General features: G+C 36.9%; 2 protein-coding genes across 6 annotated transcripts; both read right to left on the reverse strand.

The window, feature by feature from the left end:
* Positions 1-352: 352 nt before the first annotated feature.
* LOC121906097 (snaclec salmorin subunit B-like) lies at positions 353-6,430 on the reverse strand. 4 transcript variants are annotated; one of them, XM_042424769.1, is made up of 6 exons: positions 6,286-6,430; positions 4,621-4,713; positions 2,437-2,679; positions 1,375-1,523; positions 1,134-1,243; positions 353-589 (listed from the first exon to the last, which is right to left on the reverse strand). In XM_042424769.1, the coding sequence occupies exons 1-6, from the start codon at positions 6,359-6,361 to the stop codon at positions 454-456; spliced, it is 807 nt and encodes a 268-aa protein (XP_042280703.1). In that variant the 5' UTR covers positions 6,362-6,430; the 3' UTR covers positions 353-453. The 4 variants fall into 4 exon arrangements, with proteins under 4 accessions (XP_042280703.1, XP_042280704.1, XP_042280702.1 ...); XM_042424770.1 differs by lacking the exon at positions 6,286-6,430 and adding an exon at positions 4,865-5,844; XM_042424768.1 differs by lacking the exon at positions 6,286-6,430 and having other exon boundaries at positions 4,621-5,844.
* A 2,589-nt stretch (positions 6,431-9,019) lies between these two features.
* Positions 9,020-12,795, reverse strand: LOC121906096 (C-type lectin domain family 12 member B-like). Of its 2 annotated transcripts, none has more exons than XR_006098541.1 (6): positions 12,582-12,795; positions 11,805-11,894; positions 11,179-11,409; positions 10,768-10,919; positions 10,319-10,575; positions 9,020-9,415 (listed from the first exon to the last, which is right to left on the reverse strand). XR_006098541.1 is itself a non-coding variant. In XM_042424767.1 (6 exons), the coding sequence occupies exons 1-6, from the start codon at positions 12,793-12,795 to the stop codon at positions 9,283-9,285; spliced, it is 930 nt and encodes a 309-aa protein (XP_042280701.1). In that variant the 3' UTR covers positions 9,020-9,282. The 2 variants fall into 2 exon arrangements, 1 of the variants encoding a protein (XP_042280701.1); XM_042424767.1 differs by having other exon boundaries at positions 10,466-10,575.
* Positions 12,796-20,328: the final 7,533 nt, after the last annotated feature.

The following is a 20,328-nucleotide window of genomic DNA, read 5'->3' on the forward strand; positions in this document are numbered from 1 at the left end:
AAGAACATATTGTAAAAGAGTTATCATACACTTATTCTGTTTTGGCATTTCATCACTGATATGCAGGGACAAAACATGAAATTTTATGGTTGTAGTAAAAATTGAACTACTTGACAACACAATATGAATGCTGCAAATTCAGTGATAGTGCTTTTAAAGGCAAGAAAGTCTCCTTTATTGGTCAGAGTAAAACACAACATCACAGATTAAGGTTTTGTCTCTAAAAATAACAGTCAAAACACAAGACATACAGTAACTAAAAGTGCACACAGACCATGAAATATATCCAGCAAAGGTATAATAAACACATTAAATCAACAATAAATAAAATATATTATGCAGTATTTTAAACTGTGTGCATGACAATAATTAATAGGGAATGAATATAAATATAATAGTTTGCTAAAGTGGGTGTTTTTTGTGTGACTCTTCAGGTCTGGTGGAGGTGGTGTATCACTTCAGATCCCTCTCGCATACCCAGTTGTGTTGTTCTTCACAGGAGGCAGGGACCCAGTTAATTTCTGGGAATTGTTGAGCATAGACGCAGTTCAAAAGCTCACCATCTGACTGCAGCCCATTTTTCTTGTTACTGCAAAACACAACACAACAGTTTTTGTGGCATCAAACTTAACAATGTATATATTGTAGCTGACATTATTATCCATCCATCCATTCAGTTTGGGTGACTTTGGCACCTTGTGGTGACTGGTGATTATATTAGTCATATTATATTAGTTCATATGCCTGCCTACTTTTTTAATGCAGTTGCTTTTGCAGCTCATCTCTCTGAACCAAGCGGCAACCAACACAGCTTAAGGTTGAAGCCAGTTTCTTTCAATGAGTCATTGTGGTCTCAATTGCTAAATTTGGGCCCTCTAACAAGTCTGCTGGTGGTCATTTTGGAAATTATTGCTCCGTTAATAAGAATCGAATACTTATAGTAGGCTTTGATATCTCACCTGTCAACATAGATATGGCATTTTGCAAGGGAAGCCATTGGCACGTATCTTAAAGATAATTCAGCAGTAGGCCTAGTAGATGATATACCAGTGGCTTATCTTTTTAAAGGACCAGTGTGTAGGACTTAGTGGCATTTATAGTGTACACCTTTGGAAACATTCAAAAAAACATACCGATAAGTCAGCTGGCTTCCGTCCACCCAAGTCCATGTCTTCTGTGGCCACTTTTGTTGACTGCTCAACCCGATCCACATAGTAGAACTTCCATAATGTTGGAAAACACCCTGTTGGGAGGGATTTGTGGCTTAGATTTGATTTCATAGATGTAGTGAACTTATGACAAGTAGCAGCATTCTTGAGAAATGATCTGCTTGAATGATGCCTGAATGGCTGCAGGGGAAAAAATGATAAATACCTCTTCCAATATATCATTAAAAATCACCAATTGAGCTCCTTTCCACGCACAGTCTTTTTTGGCGTAGTTCCAGCTTTTCTTCGTAGAGGAAAGCTGGTAACAGTGGGACATGTATTGCCACCATCCCCGGGGACAGCTTGGGTCTTGTCCTGTTTAGGCAAAGGCACAGGACAGGACAAAAGAGGACAAGATGGAACAGGACGGGACAGAAAACAAGGCACGGAAAGACAACACAGGACATAAGTCAAGGCAGGACAAGACATGATAGGACAGAGCAGGAAATCCAACACAGAATAAAGGAATAAAAACCATTTAAAATGTCAAGATTCTTGAAAACGTGCACATTGTTTTGCTTAAATAAGCCTGGAAGAATGAAGCAGGGTTAAAGGATATGGCTGGCGATTTTCTATATTTTTCTTATTGTTTGCTAGCTTGTTGTGCTACGTATCACAACCTATATGTAGCACAACAAGTTAGCGAGGCACTGTAAACAGAACCGTGTTCCCGCACCTGCTCAGCTGTGTCTGCCTTACAGGGAACAACTCTCAGAAGATCGAAAACATGATCCCCGTTATTACCCTTTGGAGACATCTCTAAGCACACTACTGTGCCCGAAACTCTTCGTGGTGAAAAACATGTCACCCAGTGCAGTGATGTGGCTCACTGATGTGTTTCTGAACAACAACGGACATCTATGGCGCAGAAGAATAAGATATGTCAGGCTTTGGATACAAGTGGCAACTACCACGGCTTGAGTTTGACGATAAGCTGCAACTGCAATGCAAACAACAGGGTGATGTGACACCCTGCAACGTCCTTCTTTACATACAGTCTATGATACACACACAATACTTGTAAGTAGATCAATTCATTGTTGGTTTGGCGCTGTACATGAGATTCATTGACAGTAAGAAAAATATAGAAAATCACCAGCCTTATCCATCCGGACAGCACATTATTACACACATGATGGATATAAATTTTAACTCAGGTGTAAAAGGTGCCTGCTTTGAAAAATATATGACTTATTTAAAAAAAAAAAAAAAAAAAAAACTCACTCACCAGTTTTTTTTATTGTCTGAAGTTGCTCTATCAGAAAATGCTGTTCGTTGACCTTCTCATTCAACATCTTGTTATTGTCCTGCAACTCTTTCTTTTCCTTTGCCAGTTGATTTTTCTCCTGAAGCAATTGTTCTTTCTCTTGAAGCAGTCGGTCTCTCTGAAAAATCAGGGCATTGTTGTCACCGTCTGACATCAGGTTGAAACTGCCAGTCGAGATGGTCTTGTTCCTGTTACAAGACTCAGCTAGAGAGGGAAAAACAGAGACTAAGTTTGTGGCAGTATGTTAACACAAAGATACTTCAGTTTGAGAAAGCAAGAAAAACCCTCAGTGATTGCATGGTCTGTCACGTGTACACGTTGCTTGCAATGAAGTACCCTGAAGACGTTCAGTCAGCCTCCTGCCACCATAATGTGTCCCCTATGATGACTCCTGATGACGCTTAAGGGACTATTTAAACATTTTGGGAAATGCATGTACTTACTTTGCTGCCGAGAGTTAGATAAGAAGATTGATAACACTCTCATGACTCTGCGTTAAGTACAGAACTAGAACCAGACGGTGATTAGCTTAGTTTAGCTTAGCTTAGCTTAGCTTAGCTCAGCATAAATACTGGACACAGGTGGAAACAGCTAGCTAAACTCCCGTAAAACCACAATTTGTTGTTTTCACATTTTGGTTTGTGTACATATTAAACAAATAAGGAAACAACAAATTACTTAGTGAGCTTCGGGGGTGTTGGTGGGAATATTTTTGAAGTATTGACAAACCCAGGCTTACTGTATCCTTCTGAATCCAGTCTTTATACTGTGCTAAGCTAGTCACCTCCTGGCTCAAGCTCTGTACTTAAAGCAAATAATATCAAATTATTCCTTCAAGGAAAGTCTTAATATAGTCTCTTGGAATCAGTCTTGACACCTTGCCGTTAGATGAAGGAGATAACCAACAACTTTACATTGTAATGCAGCTAACGGTAGCCTAAAAGAATTTGTCACAGCTGAATTTACGGATATTAACTGCAAGAATGAAAATTCCCACTTAAGTATCAACGGAAATAAAGATTTCTTATGTTAGGTAAAGCAAATAAAAACTGGAGATGGGAACAACATTAGTTTAACTTTAAGGAGATGTTTATTGGGGTCCAGCTTTGATTAAATTAGTCTGTTTTTTTTTTTCTCTTAAGGGAGGTAGTGATTTTGTTCAATTTAAAGGGTTTCCATTTTGAAAGTGTAATTGTGTTTTTTGATTTCCAGTTCACAAGGACTGATTACTTGGTGATAATGAAAGAAAAGACTGCATTATTTGTTTATATTGGTTTACCAGGAATATTAAGTGTTGATAGGTTGTCTATAATACATACATATACATACATAAATGTGGGGACATTGGAATATAGCAACCCAGTAACAAATAGGATTCATTTGTAATATTTTGCAAGAGTTGATGTACTGTTGTGTGTGCAAAACCAAGCGGCATGGAACTAGTGGTCAATTTATTGCATTCACAGGAGGCATTAGATTATTGTGGAAAATCTTCAGATGAGCCCGAGATCTTCAGGTCACCCACAATTTAGGAATTAATTCACCATTCGTTATGAAAAAGACTCAAAAGAATACACTGGAAGCTGAAAGAGTTCAATGTGAACAAGTTTACTGTGCATTAAAGTGAAATACAGAGCAAACCAAGGCTTTGACCCGGGACAAATAACCTAATGCAAAATCATAAAACATTAAATTATATACCTCTCATAACCCCTCCACCTCGTTTAACCTTGACACTTTGGTAATAATCCAGACATGATTCATCTAAAAAAAAAAAGGTGTCTCAAACTTCTCTAACATGTTCTCAATTGTACCTGGCATTTTCCACATTTCTCACAATACACATGGCCTAGCAGCCTTCAATCATTGCACACAGAAAATCAAAATGTGACATTACTGATAATCCCACATTCCCCTGGGAACTGTCTCTTATTGACTCTAACGAAAATATGAAAAAATATGGCTACATTTTCTGTAGTATTTCAAATGAGTCAGACAAGAGTTTCACTTCTGTCCAGCTCAGCAACATTGCAGATTTCAAATTTCACATGAAATGTCAAGTTTCACATGAAGTCTGCAGTGTTACTCAACTGGTGTGTTTCTGGGTTTTGTTGTTCAATGTAGAAGGTGGGGGTTAATACTCACTGGCTTGTAGCCGAAAAGAAACATTAAGAGCTGTCTGTATGATGCACAACAAGCCAAAGCTCACTCCAACCATCCCATAGATTTTCAACCATCCTAGAAAAAAAACAAACACACAACCCACAATGATTTTATTACCTGCATTAGGAAGAACTGTGTACAACAGCTGTAAACACATCATTAATATATTATCACTATCGCATTAAGTTGATATGGTGAACGTGTTAGCAAACAGTTGCCTACTTACACATCGAGCACATTTGAAGCAACGTTATCATTAATTTGGAGTTTCTGGCCACCCAACAAACCCATTTGTTTTCCACTTCAAATTGGTAACTGCATCTTTCATTTCTGTTCCACTTTGATTTACTTTCCTACTTTGTGTTTTATTACTGTGCATATTAATCTAAACTATGTCATCAATCTAAACTGTGTTCGTGATAAATTTAAACCGCAGACGGAGTGATACACACAAGACCAGAGCTATGACTCTGTCAGGAGATGACATCAAAAACTACGAGGAAGTGAAATGAGTTTTAGCTAAATTCCTGAAAATGTCATTGATGTAATATTTCTGATTACTCATCTATAATTTTCACAGTAAACATTTGGAACGAACCACTGGTACTATAAATGTGCATATTCATACACTCTAAAAACAATTTTTTTTGGCTCAACAACAACAACAAGTTTAAAAATTGCTTTGCATCAAGCTTTTTGAATTATAACAACTTCTGATAAAAATTATTTTGAACCAATAAACTACATTGAGTTCGGGGAATCAGCTTTTCCTCTACAATCAAAGATATATTTAATTACCACATGCTTAATAATTGTCAGTGTAAACACAAGTTTTTAAGTTAATTACTCATCACCACTTTTAAATCCCAGCTAAAGACTCGCCTTTATACCATCACATTTCAGTCCCCTTAATTTTTAATATCATTATGGCAAATTGTTTGTCAGGTACAGTTACTTAAGTATTTATTAATTTTTTTGTTTTAATTATTTAACTATGTTAAACGTCTCTGTAAAGCACTTTGGTCAACTCCTGTTATTTTTAAATGTGCTCTATAAATAAATTTGTTTTGATTTAACTGGACTTGACAATTTGAGAACAATGTATGTTACAGGCTGGACTGGAAAAAAGGAAATCCAAAATACGGTAACACTTTGTTTTATGGGTCCTTAAATTTATTCAAATTTCTTGAAAATTTTCTGAGAATTTTGCAGGTATTCAACAGTTGAATGAAAGAAAAAACTGTACAGTTGGTTTAGTTGTTTTTTTTTTTAAAGAAACAACCTAATATGCTAATATATCATTTTACACACAAAACGATACACTGAAAATTACGTTGTTGTTTTTTTTGTCTGTTAAAGAACTGTTAAGAATCTAATTTATAAGAATTTCTGAAAATTATGAACTACAAATGAATCTAAATATACTGGGTGCATGCCAACTAAATATCTTCACTAACTTAACTATCTTAATCTTAAACTATTTTTTTTTACCCATTTTTTAATATAATTTGTACCAAATTGCACCAGGTAGAAACGGGTCAAAGTTAACACCAAAGACAAAACAAAAACAAGTACAAGAACAGAAGAAGTAAACACTCAGAAGTCAAAAACCAAAGAATACATTAAACTTATAGAAGATATTCTGACCTGAATTCCTTTCTCTCCTATCTCTTCTGTTCCTCCTCTCGTTCACTGATGAATTGACATAGTCTCCAGGCTCCATTCTTCTTACACTGACAGTACTGTATCAGTGGTTACAGAAGTTAATGTTTCGCTCTATGTTTTGTCTCTATAATTGTAGTCACCAGCTGCCTGCCTCATGTTAAATACATCATCATATCATACATCATCCTATTTATGCTGATGTATCATGACGCAACAAGTCACCAACCGCAGATGACAAAGAAGAAGTGTTGGTCAAAATCTTGATGACAACACAAATGATAATATGACCAATTATGGAGTCCAACACCTCCAGGAAACAGCCTTCTATCTCCAAAACATCTAATATCAACGATTCCAAGTAAAGTACGTACATCTATGTTACTCTGAACATTCGGAAAGTGTGTTAAAGCTCTTTTTTGAAAAAGAAAAAGTCTGGACAGAGACGCTAATGGCAGACTGGAGATCATTATCATCATCATGATCTTATCCTTCTCCTCACTCGACAAAAGAAGAGGAAAGCGTTATATCCATTCAATCCGCACCGACTGCGACCTGCGTTCAGCGTCTCAGTCCACAGCAGAATGAGCTGACGCAAATTCTTTCATGTCATCGAAGCTCCCTGTGTGTTTTCACTCATTCACATTCTTTCATACTTGTATGATACTGTGAAATGTTACGGATGGAAAATATCATTTGTCTTGTAATTTTAAGCTGGAAGGTGTTTAATGAACAGTTACCAAATTCTATCAGATGGAGTTTGTGTTTTTAAAAGAAAGAAGTGATGGTAAGTGAAGGGTCAGTGACCTCAGGGATGATGTCACAGCGTTGGATTTTAGCACATTGGACGAAACTGACTTAATGTTGCTTCATCAGCTGGTTTGTTTGACAGCAGAGTTACGACAGGAAACACAACAAATGTGTTTGTTTCAGTCAAGAGCCTGCAGGTGTGAACTGTGACATCATGAATGGAGGAGGTTGAGGTCAGAGGTCAGACGCTTCATAAGTAGGAATGTGTTGATGACAGTCAGCTGATAGCAGTCACTCACTGTCAAAATGTGAAAACTGAGCAAAATTTAAAGTGGATTTCTTGAATTTGTGTTTATTATTGCGATCACAACATCACAAGAATCCTAATATCCTGGAGGAAGTGATCAATAATATCATGTGTATCATAAAATAGTTATTAATAGTCTGTTTGTACCTGCAGGTGGGGCTTCACAGTGATAAGAGATATCAATAGTTTTGATGGTAATTATATACAGGCAAGTATTTTGTGTTCACTAGAAATGTTTTAAGTTGGTTTAGTTAATAAGTGCCCACTCATTATATTTGGGTTCATACAAAGTTGTTCATTTGCATTACTTAGTTTTCAGTGTGTAGCCTTGTGTGTCAAATGATATATTAGGATTTTAGGTTGTTTCTTATAGAGTTAAGAAATAATTTAATACACTACTATGTAGGTTTGGCGCACAAAACCACACAATGAAAACTAAGTATTAAGATTTTTTGAGAATGAACAACTTCTTATGAACCCAAATATGAGTTTGTATTTACCCTTTCTGTAAAATGTCCTGTAAAATAATCGTTAGATCTGCAAATTACTCAGAATTTTTCCAGGAAATTAGTAAAAAAAAGTATCTGTAACCACATGTTACCACATTTAGCTAAAACTGTCACTGTGTGCAGCCTCACAGAGCTGCTAGCATACCTGTCTTGTAGTTGACTACATCAAATGTTGTCTCAGTAATACTGGCCAGCTTTGGCTTCTATCAGTTTTGTTTTGATTTTGGCTATGAGATATGTACGGATTTCGCATGTGAAAGAACTGTATCTTTGACATCCCATGTGTCACAATAAACCATCTTGTTTTAAGCTATGTTCTGTTAATTCAAGACCTCTAATTATTGTATTTTCCCTAATATTGACTTACTGGCCTCTGTAAAATACAAACACGTATGTAAGTTCTAAAATACTAATTTTCTAATATGTGACTTGGCCTTCACAGAACTGACGTTTCATTAAGCAGGTTGCTGATTCTCCACAGAGGGGAGCTGTTTGCCTGCATCACTAGTGTAGACACTGAAAATGAAATCCCTTTTAAGGAGGTCTGTCTGCTTCCTTACAACAGAAATAGATCTGCCAAATGTTGTATGTAGTAACTGACAATAGGCCTATTATTAATACTTGCTATTACTATGAGTTGTGTGATGGAAAAGTTTCTTAAAAAAAAACAGTATCCACACACATGCACGTATACACTCTCCCACTCAATACCACACTGACTCACTCCCCTTATGATTTCACATCCTGCATTGATGATATTTTTAGCACTGAAAGGTTGTAATTCCATACTAACTTGTGTCTCTGTTGTTTTTAATCATCTCTGCCATATTTGCAGTTTTTGTGTTTTCATTATTTTGTCGTATTTGTTGTTTTATGTGGTGAGTCTTGTTGTGGCTCACTGCAATTTAATGCTTGTGTAGGCATGAATTTCATTATTTGAGTTATTATTTCTTTACAGAGAATCAAATAGCTTACACCAGCAGCCATGTTTGACTCTGAAAAGAACATATTGTAAAAGAGTTATCATACTCTTACTCTGTTTTGGCATTTCATCACTGTTATGCAGGGAAAAATCATACGAAATTTTATGGTTGTAGTAAAAATTGAACTATTTGACAACAAAATATGAATGCTGCAATTCAGTGGTAGCACTTTTAAAGGCAAGAAAGTCTCCTTTATTGGTCAGAGTAAAACACAACATCACAGATTAACTCTAAATTTAACATAAAACAGTCAAGACACAAGACATACAGTAACTAAAAGTGCACACAGACCATGAAATATATCCAGCACAGGTATAATAAACACATTGAATCATCACAGGATTTTTAAATGTGTGTGACATAGATTAATAGTAGCTGTTTGCTAAAGTGGGTGTTTTTTGTGTGACTCTTCAGGTCTGATGGAGGTGGTGTATCACTTAGACTCCCTCTCGCATACCCAGTTGTGTTGTTCTTCACAGGGGGCAGGGACCCACTGTGCTGGAAATTGTTGAGCATAGACGCAGTTCAAAAGCTCACCATCTGACAGCAGCCCATTATTCTTGTTACTACAAAACACAACACAACAGTTTTTGTGGTATCAAACATAACCATGTATATATTGTAGCTGACATTATTATCCATGTATCCATAATTATCCATCCATTCAGTTTGGGTGACTTTGGCACCTTGTAGTGACTGTTGAATTTATCTTTCTCTTTCTGAACCAAGCGGCAGCCAACTCGACTTGAGGTTGAAGCCGGTCTCTCTCAAGGAGTCATTGTGGTCTCAATTGCTAAATTTGGGCCTTCTAACAAGTCTGCTGTTGGTCATCATGGTGGAAATGATTGCTCCATTAATAAGATTTGAACACTTATAGTAGGTTTTGATATCTTTCCTCTTAACACACAATTATACATCATTTTGCAGGGAAGCAAAAGGTAATCCAACAGTAGTATATGATAAACTAGTGGCTTGTCTTTTTAAAGTAGCAATAATTGATATTTTTGATAATAGTAACGTCAGTGTGTAAAGTGTTGTGTATGGCTCATAATGGTGAGCCTACAGAGAATCATCAGCGACTCTGCAGCTCTCCTCTAAAGCTTTACGGAGCTTTATAGTGAGATTCAGCTCAGTGTTGTTCTGTCCGGCTGCGAGTTCACTGTTTTGATTGAGTCTCAGCGCTCTCATAATATCGTTTTTGGCTGCAGTAAGCAGCTGTTTTCAGTGAAAATGGTCTAAAAAAAACCCACTGTACACTACCTGCTCAGCACCAAATGTCAAACAGACACAGTTACAGTAGCTGTAGATTAGCTGGTGAACATAGTGAAACATTTAGCAGCAAGATACTTACATTCATCAGATGGACAGAAACTAAAATCCAAATGAATGACAATGACAGTGATAAATTAGTCAGGCATGGTCCTACATTTCTAGCCAAAAAAACAGCAGAATAAGGAGTTTCTTCAAACCTTTTTCTCTGAATTTGGAGTCGCCAGTTCAGTGGACAAGTGTTCTTCTCTTTGACCCAGTAGCTCATGCATGTATCAATACACAATGAAATTTAAATAGTAATGCAGTAATAATGTACACCTTGGGAAACATTCAAAAAGCCATACCGATAAGTCAGTGAGCTTCCGTCCACCCAAGTCCATGTCTTCTGTGGACCCCTTTGCTGACTCCTCAACCCGATCCACACAGTAAAACTGCTAAACATTTGGATAATATCCTGTTGGGAGAGATTTGTGGCTTAGATTTGATCTTGATTGTTTATCTAAAAGTGGTTGATGAGGTCATCTTACTTGAGTTCATAGATTTAGTGAAATTATGACAAGTTGCAGCATTCTTGAGAAACGACCTGCTTGAATGATGCCTGAATGGCTTTAGGAAAAAAACCCCAAAACAAAACAAATATAAATACCTCTTCCACTTCATCATTTAAAATCACCAAATGAGCTCTTTTATCCACACAGTCTCTGTTGGCATATCTCCAGGCCTTTCTCTCAGAGGAAAGTAGGTAACAGCTCGACATGTATCGCCTCCACCCCACGGGACAGCTTTTGATTTTTTGTTCTGCTCAAGACAGGACAATAATTTTAACAGGACAATTCAGAATGGGACAGGACAAACTGAAACAAGGCACAAAGAGACAGGACAGGAAAGAAGAGACATGACGAGAAAGGACAGGGCAGGGCGAAATTCGATGAAGAAAATGGCAAGAATATTTGAGCTTCAAATAAAGAAACTGACGAATCAAAACAAAAATCAATTCCTGGTCTGAAACAACTGTCAACTAAATAATATTTAGAAGAAAAAAAAAAAGCTCACTTACCAGTTTCAGAAAGCCTTGTTATCATCCTTACTCTTTGAGATTGAAGTTTTATTATCTGATTTTCTTGTTGGTCAAGCTGGCTATTTAAAATCTCCATAGCTCTGTTCAGGTAGCTGTTTTCCTCTACCATTTGGTTTTTCTTTTGAAGCAGATCCATGATGTCACGAGGTGACATCTGGGAGACATTGGTAAAGTTGATGTGGTCAAAGTCAGACTCGTTACAAGACCCAACTAGGAAGGAAAGATAATAAAGATGTTCCTCTTTGTGGATCACATCTTACTCTCAGAGACTTTGCTTTGACTGAGTAAGGAAAAAACAAAAGATTTTCGTAACATTTACAACACACTGAGGCTGCCATTGCTACATTTTGAAAACTTTTCACTTCCAACTTTCACAAAACTTCCTTGGAGGACCAAAGAACTGCTGTGTTTGTTGACTGTTGTGACACCCAAACAACTCAAGTCATTAACTGATTGATTTCCTGTACTTTTGGTGTATTTAGCAGTGTATCAAAAGGGGATAAAATTAGCTTTGCAGGTGCTTTGGTTTATGAAATCTGTAGTTTTACTCAACGGGTTTACTTGTCTCTTGCTGCGTGATGTGAAAGGTGCAGGCCGATACTCACTTCCTTGGTGGTGAAGGGAAACATTGAGAGCGAACTGTATGATGCACAGCAGGACGAAGCCGACTCCAATCACCTTGTACACTTTTGCCCCTATATAGGAAAATATACACGCATAACAACCGACAATGATTCTATTATCTGCTATAATCCAAACCCAGTAGAGAGTCTCTCCTGTTACAATGTGACACCGTTGAATACACAATTATATAAAATGACATGTAACACAGACATTGATGAAACCTGATTTATAAACAGGGGCTTTCCGCAGGGTCACAATTCTTAAGAAGACTCTTTAAACAGTTCAAGTGTGCTTGAGAGGCCTCTCAAAGTGCTTTAACAAATTAACCCAGAAATATGCATAACTAAACAGAAACAACAGTCACAGAATGCATAAATCATAATAAAGATCATCATCAGAAAGAGATTATTCAGTAAAACTAAAAACTTACTTTGTTACGGAAGATGTAGAAATGGTAAAAACACTTTGTAACATGGACATTTTGCTCTGTTTGAGTATTTTTAGTATTTTTAGATATAGTTTTTTTCTTCTGTGAAAAATGTTTTCCCCCAAAGTACATACAGTATGTGGTTTGCAGCAATGATGTGTATGCGTGTGTGTGTGTGAGAGAGAAAAAACACTTAATCTGTTAATCTACAAAGGAATCAAAGCTGCCCACATAAAGCAAACTGTAACTATTAAAGCGTCAGAGGTCACACCAACACTTTTGGAGACATAAAATGAAAACATAACAGAAAAGATGTGGATATTATTCTGACCTGAATAGCAATTTTCTGTCTTCTCCAAACTTTGCCTCCCTTCATCCGCTGGTGTATTGACATGGTGTCGCATCTCCATTCTCATTTCAGTGGCCATGTTGAATGAACTGTTAGAAACAGTTGTGTGTTGTCCTACAAAATGTACTATACTTCTGGTCACCAGCTGCCTTTCTGGTGTAGATGTCTGTGTGTGTATAAATGCATAATTCCCCATATAAAGCAATCGATTTCACAATTATTGTTGTGTTACCAAACCACAGATAATAAAAAGGAAGTAATTTCCTAAGAGGCAACTCCAAGATAACAACACAAGTAGGCTAACAGTAGTGATGGACATAGACATAATAATGGGCACCCTCTCTTGAAGTTAACTTCCTCATTAATTGATATAACATCAATGATAAACCTGCACCAAATATTTAGTGTCTGGAGTGACGCTCTTTCCTGTATTTACTGTATGTTTCTGGCTTATTTGTAATTAAGAGAGTTAGAAAAGCCGAACTTTGTGGCTACAGACGCAGTTCTTCAAATGGCCTCTGATGCTAGCTCCAAAACCAGTGAAAAAAAAAAAACTTAAGCGAGCTAAAAACCCATTCAGATATTTTTCTAAGCGGGAAGTCAATCCTGTTTTTCAGCTGTTTAGCTGACACAGGTTAACGGTTGACAGGCTAATGTTTGTGCTAGCTAGCTACCTAGCTAACTAACTAGCAGTTGCTACTAGCTAGCTAGCTAGTAGCAACTGCTAGTTAGTTCGATCATTTCTCATATTTATAGTGTTTTCTTACAACAGGCAAGATTGTAGTAAAGATTTGTCATGATAATGTTACAAAAAATAGGTGGGCTGTGACAGGAGCATGAACAGTTTTATTACTTTCTAGCAAATGTTAGCCTGTCAACATAGCCAGGCTCTCATCATTAGCTTGTCGATGAACTCTGATTTTCAGCTGATTTTTGAGTCTGTGACTGTTAGAATTGTATTATAACTCTCCTCTTTTAGAAAAAAATGAGACTATGAATATGTTTTATAATTTATTCTATAATTTCATGTTGTATTGTGGGCAGTGAGAGCAGTAGCCTTCCCCTGTTTTTAGATTATCTGAGCAGTCAGATTCTGACACAGTAATTCCACATTTAGTCCCACCAACAAATGCTGTAATTTGCCCCTAACCCCCTAACCCGAACCGTAAGTATGACATGTGAGCAGCAAAAAGCACTGGTCTGGAAGCAGAACAGGACAAAACTGAGCTAAAAGGTAAGAGAATATTGAAATACAATCCTAGTTGGTTTGTATCTTAATGCACATACACAATCTTCAAACCATCTCTTTAAAAACCTGAAGTGGTGTCACATATGTCGCATCTGTGTGATTTCTGGAAACCGCATAGCGGTTATGGTTTACTATAGACTTTCAAATAAAGTTTTGAAGCCCTCTGACAAAAATGGAACAACATTACAAACTCAAAATGTGCAGCAAAGCTTTGTGTAAACCCAAACAACTTTATTTTTAAGGCTCAAAACATATCCAATAAGAGTCCATTTTGGGGGAACAGGTACAAAATAATGCACAAGTTGTCTAAAATGTATAAAGTTGGAGTAATGGTGCCACAATAAAAAAAAACTTGCAGTCCCAAGTTGGTTTAAGACAAATTGGTGGAAGAAGCAGATACAGGCTTATTTTATTAGACACTCAATCTGTCTAATGCAATCAAATATAACAGCTCTGCCATGAATTCTACTTTTACAAACCTTATACATTTTCAGTTTCATTTGTAAAAGGAGTGGACAAAATACTAGAAACACCTTTCAAAACCTTTAACAGTAGTAAAGGTTTCTAACAGCGTTTCCTTTTAAGTTTCATAAAAGTAGAAATCACAGCAGAGCTATTATATTGGATTGGATTAGTCTGCACAGGTGTGGATAATAAAGTGGCCAGTGTGTGCATGTGATATTTTTTTGTTTTTTTTGTGTCTTCTAACTTTTTAAATCTGAATAGCAACTTAAGGAAAACATCAGAGAGAAACAAAGAAACATGCAATTCAGTAAAATAGATTTTTAAGACAAGCTTCCCGAGACCCCAAATTATTTAGATGTTATAGACTGATGCTTACATCCTTTAAAAGCTAACAACTGCTCAAATCATGATAAAGTGATCATTGAAACAGAATGTGCACCTGAAAAGAAACAAAGCCTCTTGGTGAAAACCTCAACACTGGAAAGGATACTGCATCTTTTCAAAAGATCAAAAGAAAGTGCAAAGTGCTAGTGGTCAAAGGGAATGGAAACACTGCTGTACTGTGCACAAAAGCAACGTATCCTCCACCCACACAACAGCAGACACACTCACATAACGCAGACAGAGGTGTTAATGTATCTCCGGTGAAGTCAACAACCGAGTGTTATGACACTTTCAGCTTGACTCTGCCATTCTTAAACTCGTGCTGTGGTCCTCGTGTTCATCTTTAGTGTAACCTATCAGTTTGTGTGTTGGAGAATGACTTGGCTTACTTTACCTACGGGGCTGCTGCTGCTGCTGGTGGTGACTTTGTGTGTGTCATCCGCCAAGGAAAATGGTTAGTGAACAACTTTTGATATAAGGGCTTCTTTTCACAGATGGGACTATTAATTTTGATGATTTTCTTGGTACAAGATACTGTCATTGTTGGGAGATAACCTCGTGGGGTGTTATTAGAAAACACACGTAATCCCTCAGTCCTAATTAAACAGTAGACCACAGCATATTACTAAAATATCAATGAAATATATCTATGAGGCTGTGTCAGCTGTAAGCGTCAGCTGAACTGGTATAGCTTGTTAAAGCACAACCAAGCTGGGAGATATGAGTACTATATGTAAAAGCCGATAAAGTAAGATGATAGTGTGACTTACATTTTTTTTGGACAGATGGACAATTTCTCTGTGTGTGTAGTAATTAATGTTTCCTTTCTGAGAGTAGAATAAGTGTATATTTTTTAATATATTTCCTCAAGACTTTGTCTAATCGCAATTGATTTTTTATTAATTGCATGTTATTGTACTGGATGGTGTTGTGTGTGTATTTTATACTGAATATAAGTGCATATAAAACCATAGTACTGAAACTGCTCTGTTACGAGTCATGAATGATATCCTCATGCAGGCTGATAAGGGGGAACTCTCCATCTTGGTCTTACTTGACTTGAGCACTGCCTTTGACACCATTGATCACTCCATTCTCATTAATCGACTAAATACATGTGTTGGTATCTCAGGGAAAGCTCTAGAATGGTTTATGTCATATTTGTCAAATAGAAGTTTTTCTGTCTTTATGGGTAACTATGTGTCCTCATCCACTCCGCTGCTATGTGGGGTGCCCCAGGGGTCAATAATTGGTCCAATTCTTTTCTCTTTGTATATGCTGCCCTTGGGCCAGATAATCAGTCGCTTTGGTTGTATATCCTATCATTGCTATCCGTGCACCTTGGAAGAAGGTGAAGTCTGCTTTGCTCCTATTTTTAATCCCATCTAAAAAAGCTGATTGGCTTGACAGTCGTTAATAAGTGCAGCACCAGAACTACTTTTTGCAGAAACAAGTCTGAGATGCAGGAAGTGATTCAGATGCCTGGAACCGAATGTTTTTAACCCATCATAAAGCAAAAGATACATTGTAAAATAATTAATTTACATGCAATTACTGAGAATTCAGCTATCTCTGGTTTGTGTCATCTATGAAGTAATTTTTAGTCAAAACTCAGTATCTACTTACTTGTCAGTTGGATATGGTGGTGCACAGGGCAATTAGCAATACTGCATTCATTCCTATCAACTCAGTATAATGTACTTCTTTAATGGATGAAGTGACTAAATAAGCATTTAATGAGGAAGTAATGATTAGATTTCGGTTAGGTGTCATTTAACACCTGATTCAGATCAATCAGGAGGGATCCAGTAGCAAGTCACTTTCTCATTTATCAATACACATCTTGGAATGTGCCAAAAGTTGGGTGAGCATTCCTGTTGAAGCCCAGTACTAATTTCAGCTGTTTGCAGTCGTTATGCTAAGCTAAGCTAAGCAGCTGCTGGTTGTAACTGTATATTTACGGAAATTAATGTATTTCTCAAAATGTTGAACTATTCCTTTAAACAATTTTAAGTACATCTGTGAGTTTATAAGAGTAAAAACAAGTTCAAAACTGCCCACTGATTCTTTTTGTTTTTCTCTCCCATTGTTTCCTTTGTGATCTAGTGACCGTAGAGGTCCTTTACCCACAGAAAACCTTCACTCCTGCCAGAGGCTCATCGGTCACATTATCCTGCGAAGCATTTTATGACTTCATGAAATGCGATCTGCTGCATGTTGCGTGGTATCATCTCACTAAGGACGCTGAGCTGACTGACCCCAGAAAGTACTTCACCACAGTGAATGAGACAATCTCTGATGGCAACATGAGACTCAGACAGGTCGAGACAGAGATTCTCAACCTGACATCAGACGACGATGGTCAGTTTCAATGCAAGGCTGGATGTGAGAACCAAGAGACAGCAATGGGACATTATATCACGATCATTGTCACAGGTATTGTATGTCTGTACCTTCAAAATTGTTTTAAGTTGACTCTTGACCGATTTTCTTCATTATAATTGGAATCACCTGAGCTCCTGTTTAGCAGGTTCTCTATAAGTGTTGCATCTGAGACTGGGCAACAGTAAAAAACACTGAAATCAATTAGCGCATTTTTTTCTTTACTCAAGTATAATTTTAGAAAACTTAGCATTTTTATGATTTGTGGAGGATATTTTGTAGTATTTACACTGATATTGGTACAATCAATTGCAAGAGTGCTTTTTTTCTGATTGAATAGACCGTTTTTGCGGTCATTAACAATGGCTCCATTCCATTAATTGTCCCAGTAAGCCTTGTTAGTGAGTGAGCACACATAATACCAGAGCTGAAACCTGAAACTGGCTCATCTAAACGCTTTTTCTGCTTTGAGAAGTCAAAATGTCTGCCGTGAAAAGGGTCTCTTTGGTGCTCTGCTATATTGACAACAACTTATGAAGTGTAGCGACATTACAAAGACTTTTTTTTGTGTGTGTCTAAAATCTAAAATATAATTTCATATCGGTATTAAGATTTTTTTTTTGTATGTTTTTGGAGTGCTGCTGTCCCAGTTCATTAATACTGGCATAATGTTTGGATTGTTTTCCCTTCATACAACTAAAACTCCCACAGTGACCTTCATTCTTTATCAAGTAATTAACCAAATCAATGACATGAACAGCTAATATAAGTAAAGACAGTTTTTCCTAAGCAGCTCCAAGTGCACATGTGTCCAAAGTGTAATACACTTGAAATTAAACTCACACTTTGATGGTTCGGTTTGATAGACATGCAGCTATAGAGACCGTCTTCCATTTCTTAAGATCTTACACAATTTTTTTTCCATTAATTGCCTCTTAAAAGTTTAGTTTTTCCACTGGTCATTTTGACTTTTGACGTCATTCATTTAAGAGTCTTTCTTCATTGCACCTGCAGAATTTATATTTGTACGCTCCTTCTTTCAGTGTTTTATCACTTCAATACAAAACAAAGCGTTGTAATAGATTCTTTCAGACCCTGAATACTTAAAGGGAAAGTAAATGCACACTGATGCCTTGTTCTGCTCTGTTCTCTTGCAGATTGATCATCTGACTGACTCGACTCTGTTCACAAAGGACCCAAATACTTTTCAACAAGTTTTCCAAACTCATCCTTATTATCTTCTCTTATTTTAGGAAAATTGAATAAATTAAACAAAAATAAAGTCTCACAATGGCTTATTCCAAGGTAAAGATTTGAGGTCAGTCGGGAAAACTTAATGAATCAACATAAGTGGCTTTATTGTTTTTTTGCTTGTTTGTCTTATGTTTCGTAATCTGTTGTAACCGCTTTAGTGGCCTTTACACAACAGTTTGAAAATCTGTGCCTCTGTCGTCATGCTTAAAGAAATTAGCCTTTAATTTGTCACGTACAAATTCTATTCTATATTTATATCACAATAAATATCTCTCTATATATATAAGATACAGTAGAATTACATATACAGCCCCTACTTTACATCAGGACAAAGACAAAATTGCCAAAATGATGTGGCTCTACGCCCAAAGTCAAAATAAAACCATGCAATTTGGAAATACAGTTTTCACGGCACTGGACTGGGAAACATAACACCGAGCACATTGTTTTAATGTGAAGACAGACAAGCTAAGAACCCAGTCTCTGTCAGGTCAGCTTGGAGACAACATCTGAAGCAAAGCTTCAGCGGAACAAACAAAACCTTCAGCTACACACTGACTCGCCTGTGTAGATACAGATCAGAAGCATATTGTGTCGAGCTGTAAAAAGCCAACTGCAACTGTGAAGAGCTGAAGGCTGCAACTTGTTTATAACGCTCTTCTCACCGTTATCTGAGTGTTGAATAACCCTAACCAGAGAGCACAAAGCCACATCTGGTAAAGCAACAGCAGCACAGTTAGCCGAAACTACAGCGTGTGGTCATTTATCTGATTTTCCACACACACATTCAACAATTCTTATAAACCCCAAGTGTAAACCGAGATCTGGTCGGCACTCTTCCTTTCATTCTTTGCTCAAATCATTTCACTCTGCATGCATGCATTGATATCCATTGCAGAAAAGCTATTTATAGCTATTTATATAAAATTTGAGATTGTAGTTATATTGCTCTCGTTGAATAAACTTGCAGATATGATGATTCTACTTCAACCTACTGGCCCCATTTGTTTTCCATCATACAAGTGGAGGGCTGTGCAAGACAAACCGCAGGACAGGAAACTGCACCGGTTAGAGTGTGTTGTTTCGAAATCGTGTTTAAAGTAACAGAAGCAGAGTGTCAGACCAAAGGGGAAATGCCACACATTGCAAATTCTTGTGTGTTATTGCTCTGGGTCACACTACTGTGTAAAAAGACATCTGTGTTAGTTTGAACCATAGAATCTTTTGTGTAATAAAGATTTTGATGATTGGAAACTGATCTGAGGAGAATTTGCAGTTTTACAGGTAACAGCGGAGAAACAGATGCTGCATCTGTCCAGAGTGAAATACGACTATTAGATGGATTTGCGTGAAATTTTTAATCTTCATGGTCCTTAGAGGATACAATCTATTAATTTCAGGTCAAGTTACTGTAATAGAGGTCAAACATTTTCATGTTTCAGTAAAATATCTCAATATCTGCTTGATGGACTGTTAACTGCAGTCATCTCCTGACTTTTCTGAGGTAGACATCTTTAGTTTTAGATGATATTCTAGATATCCCTAGATATTCCCTAGAAATATTGTAATAACCTTTGTGATCCTCTGACTTTTCCTCTTGTGCAATCAGTGGGTCAAAACTTCAATTTGTCAAATACTTTGCATTTAGAATCGACTGTTAGTTTTGTTCTACATCCTCTCCTGCTGATGACGTCTTGTGAATAAAGCAACTGAAATTAAAATAATGCTTGTTTGATTGTAACTTTGTCATAAACAGTTTAGGAAGCCTGGATGTCAGCACATGAACAACTTCACAAAGCCAATACACAGAAAACTCAAAATAGTCAGAGCCTGCTGCAAAGACGACGAACAGGAGAACAGTTCTGGAAATCCACTGAATGTTCATGTGTCTTATTGTAACTCCGTAGCATTTACTGCTTAGTTTTTTTGTTTGTTTGTTTGGTCAAACAACATTGGAGCAGTTTATTAAAGACATTTTAAAAAAACAGACATTGA

This window comes from Thunnus maccoyii, chromosome 10 (genome assembly GCF_910596095.1).
Source record: "Thunnus maccoyii chromosome 10, fThuMac1.1, whole genome shotgun sequence".
NCBI classification, from domain to species: Eukaryota; Metazoa; Chordata; class Actinopteri; order Scombriformes; family Scombridae; genus Thunnus; species Thunnus maccoyii.

What these genes read in the sequence shown, in the direction of transcription:
- LOC121906096 (XM_042424767.1), bottom strand. Translation starts at nt 12,795, where the DNA reads ATGGGGAATTATGCATTTATACACACACAGACATCTACACCAGAAAGG. An exon ending in TTCCCTTCACCACCAAGGAA is followed by an intron (nt 11,410 to 11,804) that starts GTGAGTATCGGC and finishes TTTCCTTCCTAG; the next exon opens with TTGGGTCTTGTAACGAGTCT. An exon ending in GGAAGCTCACTGACTTATCG is followed by an intron (nt 9,416 to 10,465) that starts GTATGGCTTTTT and finishes TGTGTTTTGTAG; the next exon opens with TAACAAGAATAATGGGCTGC.
- LOC121906097 (XM_042424768.1), bottom strand. Translation starts at nt 4,798, where the DNA reads ATGATGTGTTTACAGCTGTTGTACACAGTTCTTCCTAATGCAGGTAAT. An exon ending in TTCTTTTCGGCTACAAGCCA is followed by an intron (nt 2,680 to 4,620) that starts GTGAGTATTAAC and finishes TTCCCTCTCTAG; the next exon opens with CTGAGTCTTGTAACAGGAAC. An exon ending in GGAAGCCAGCTGACTTATCG is followed by an intron (nt 590 to 1,133) that starts GTATGTTTTTTT and finishes TGTGTTTTGCAG; the next exon opens with TAACAAGAAAAATGGGCTGC.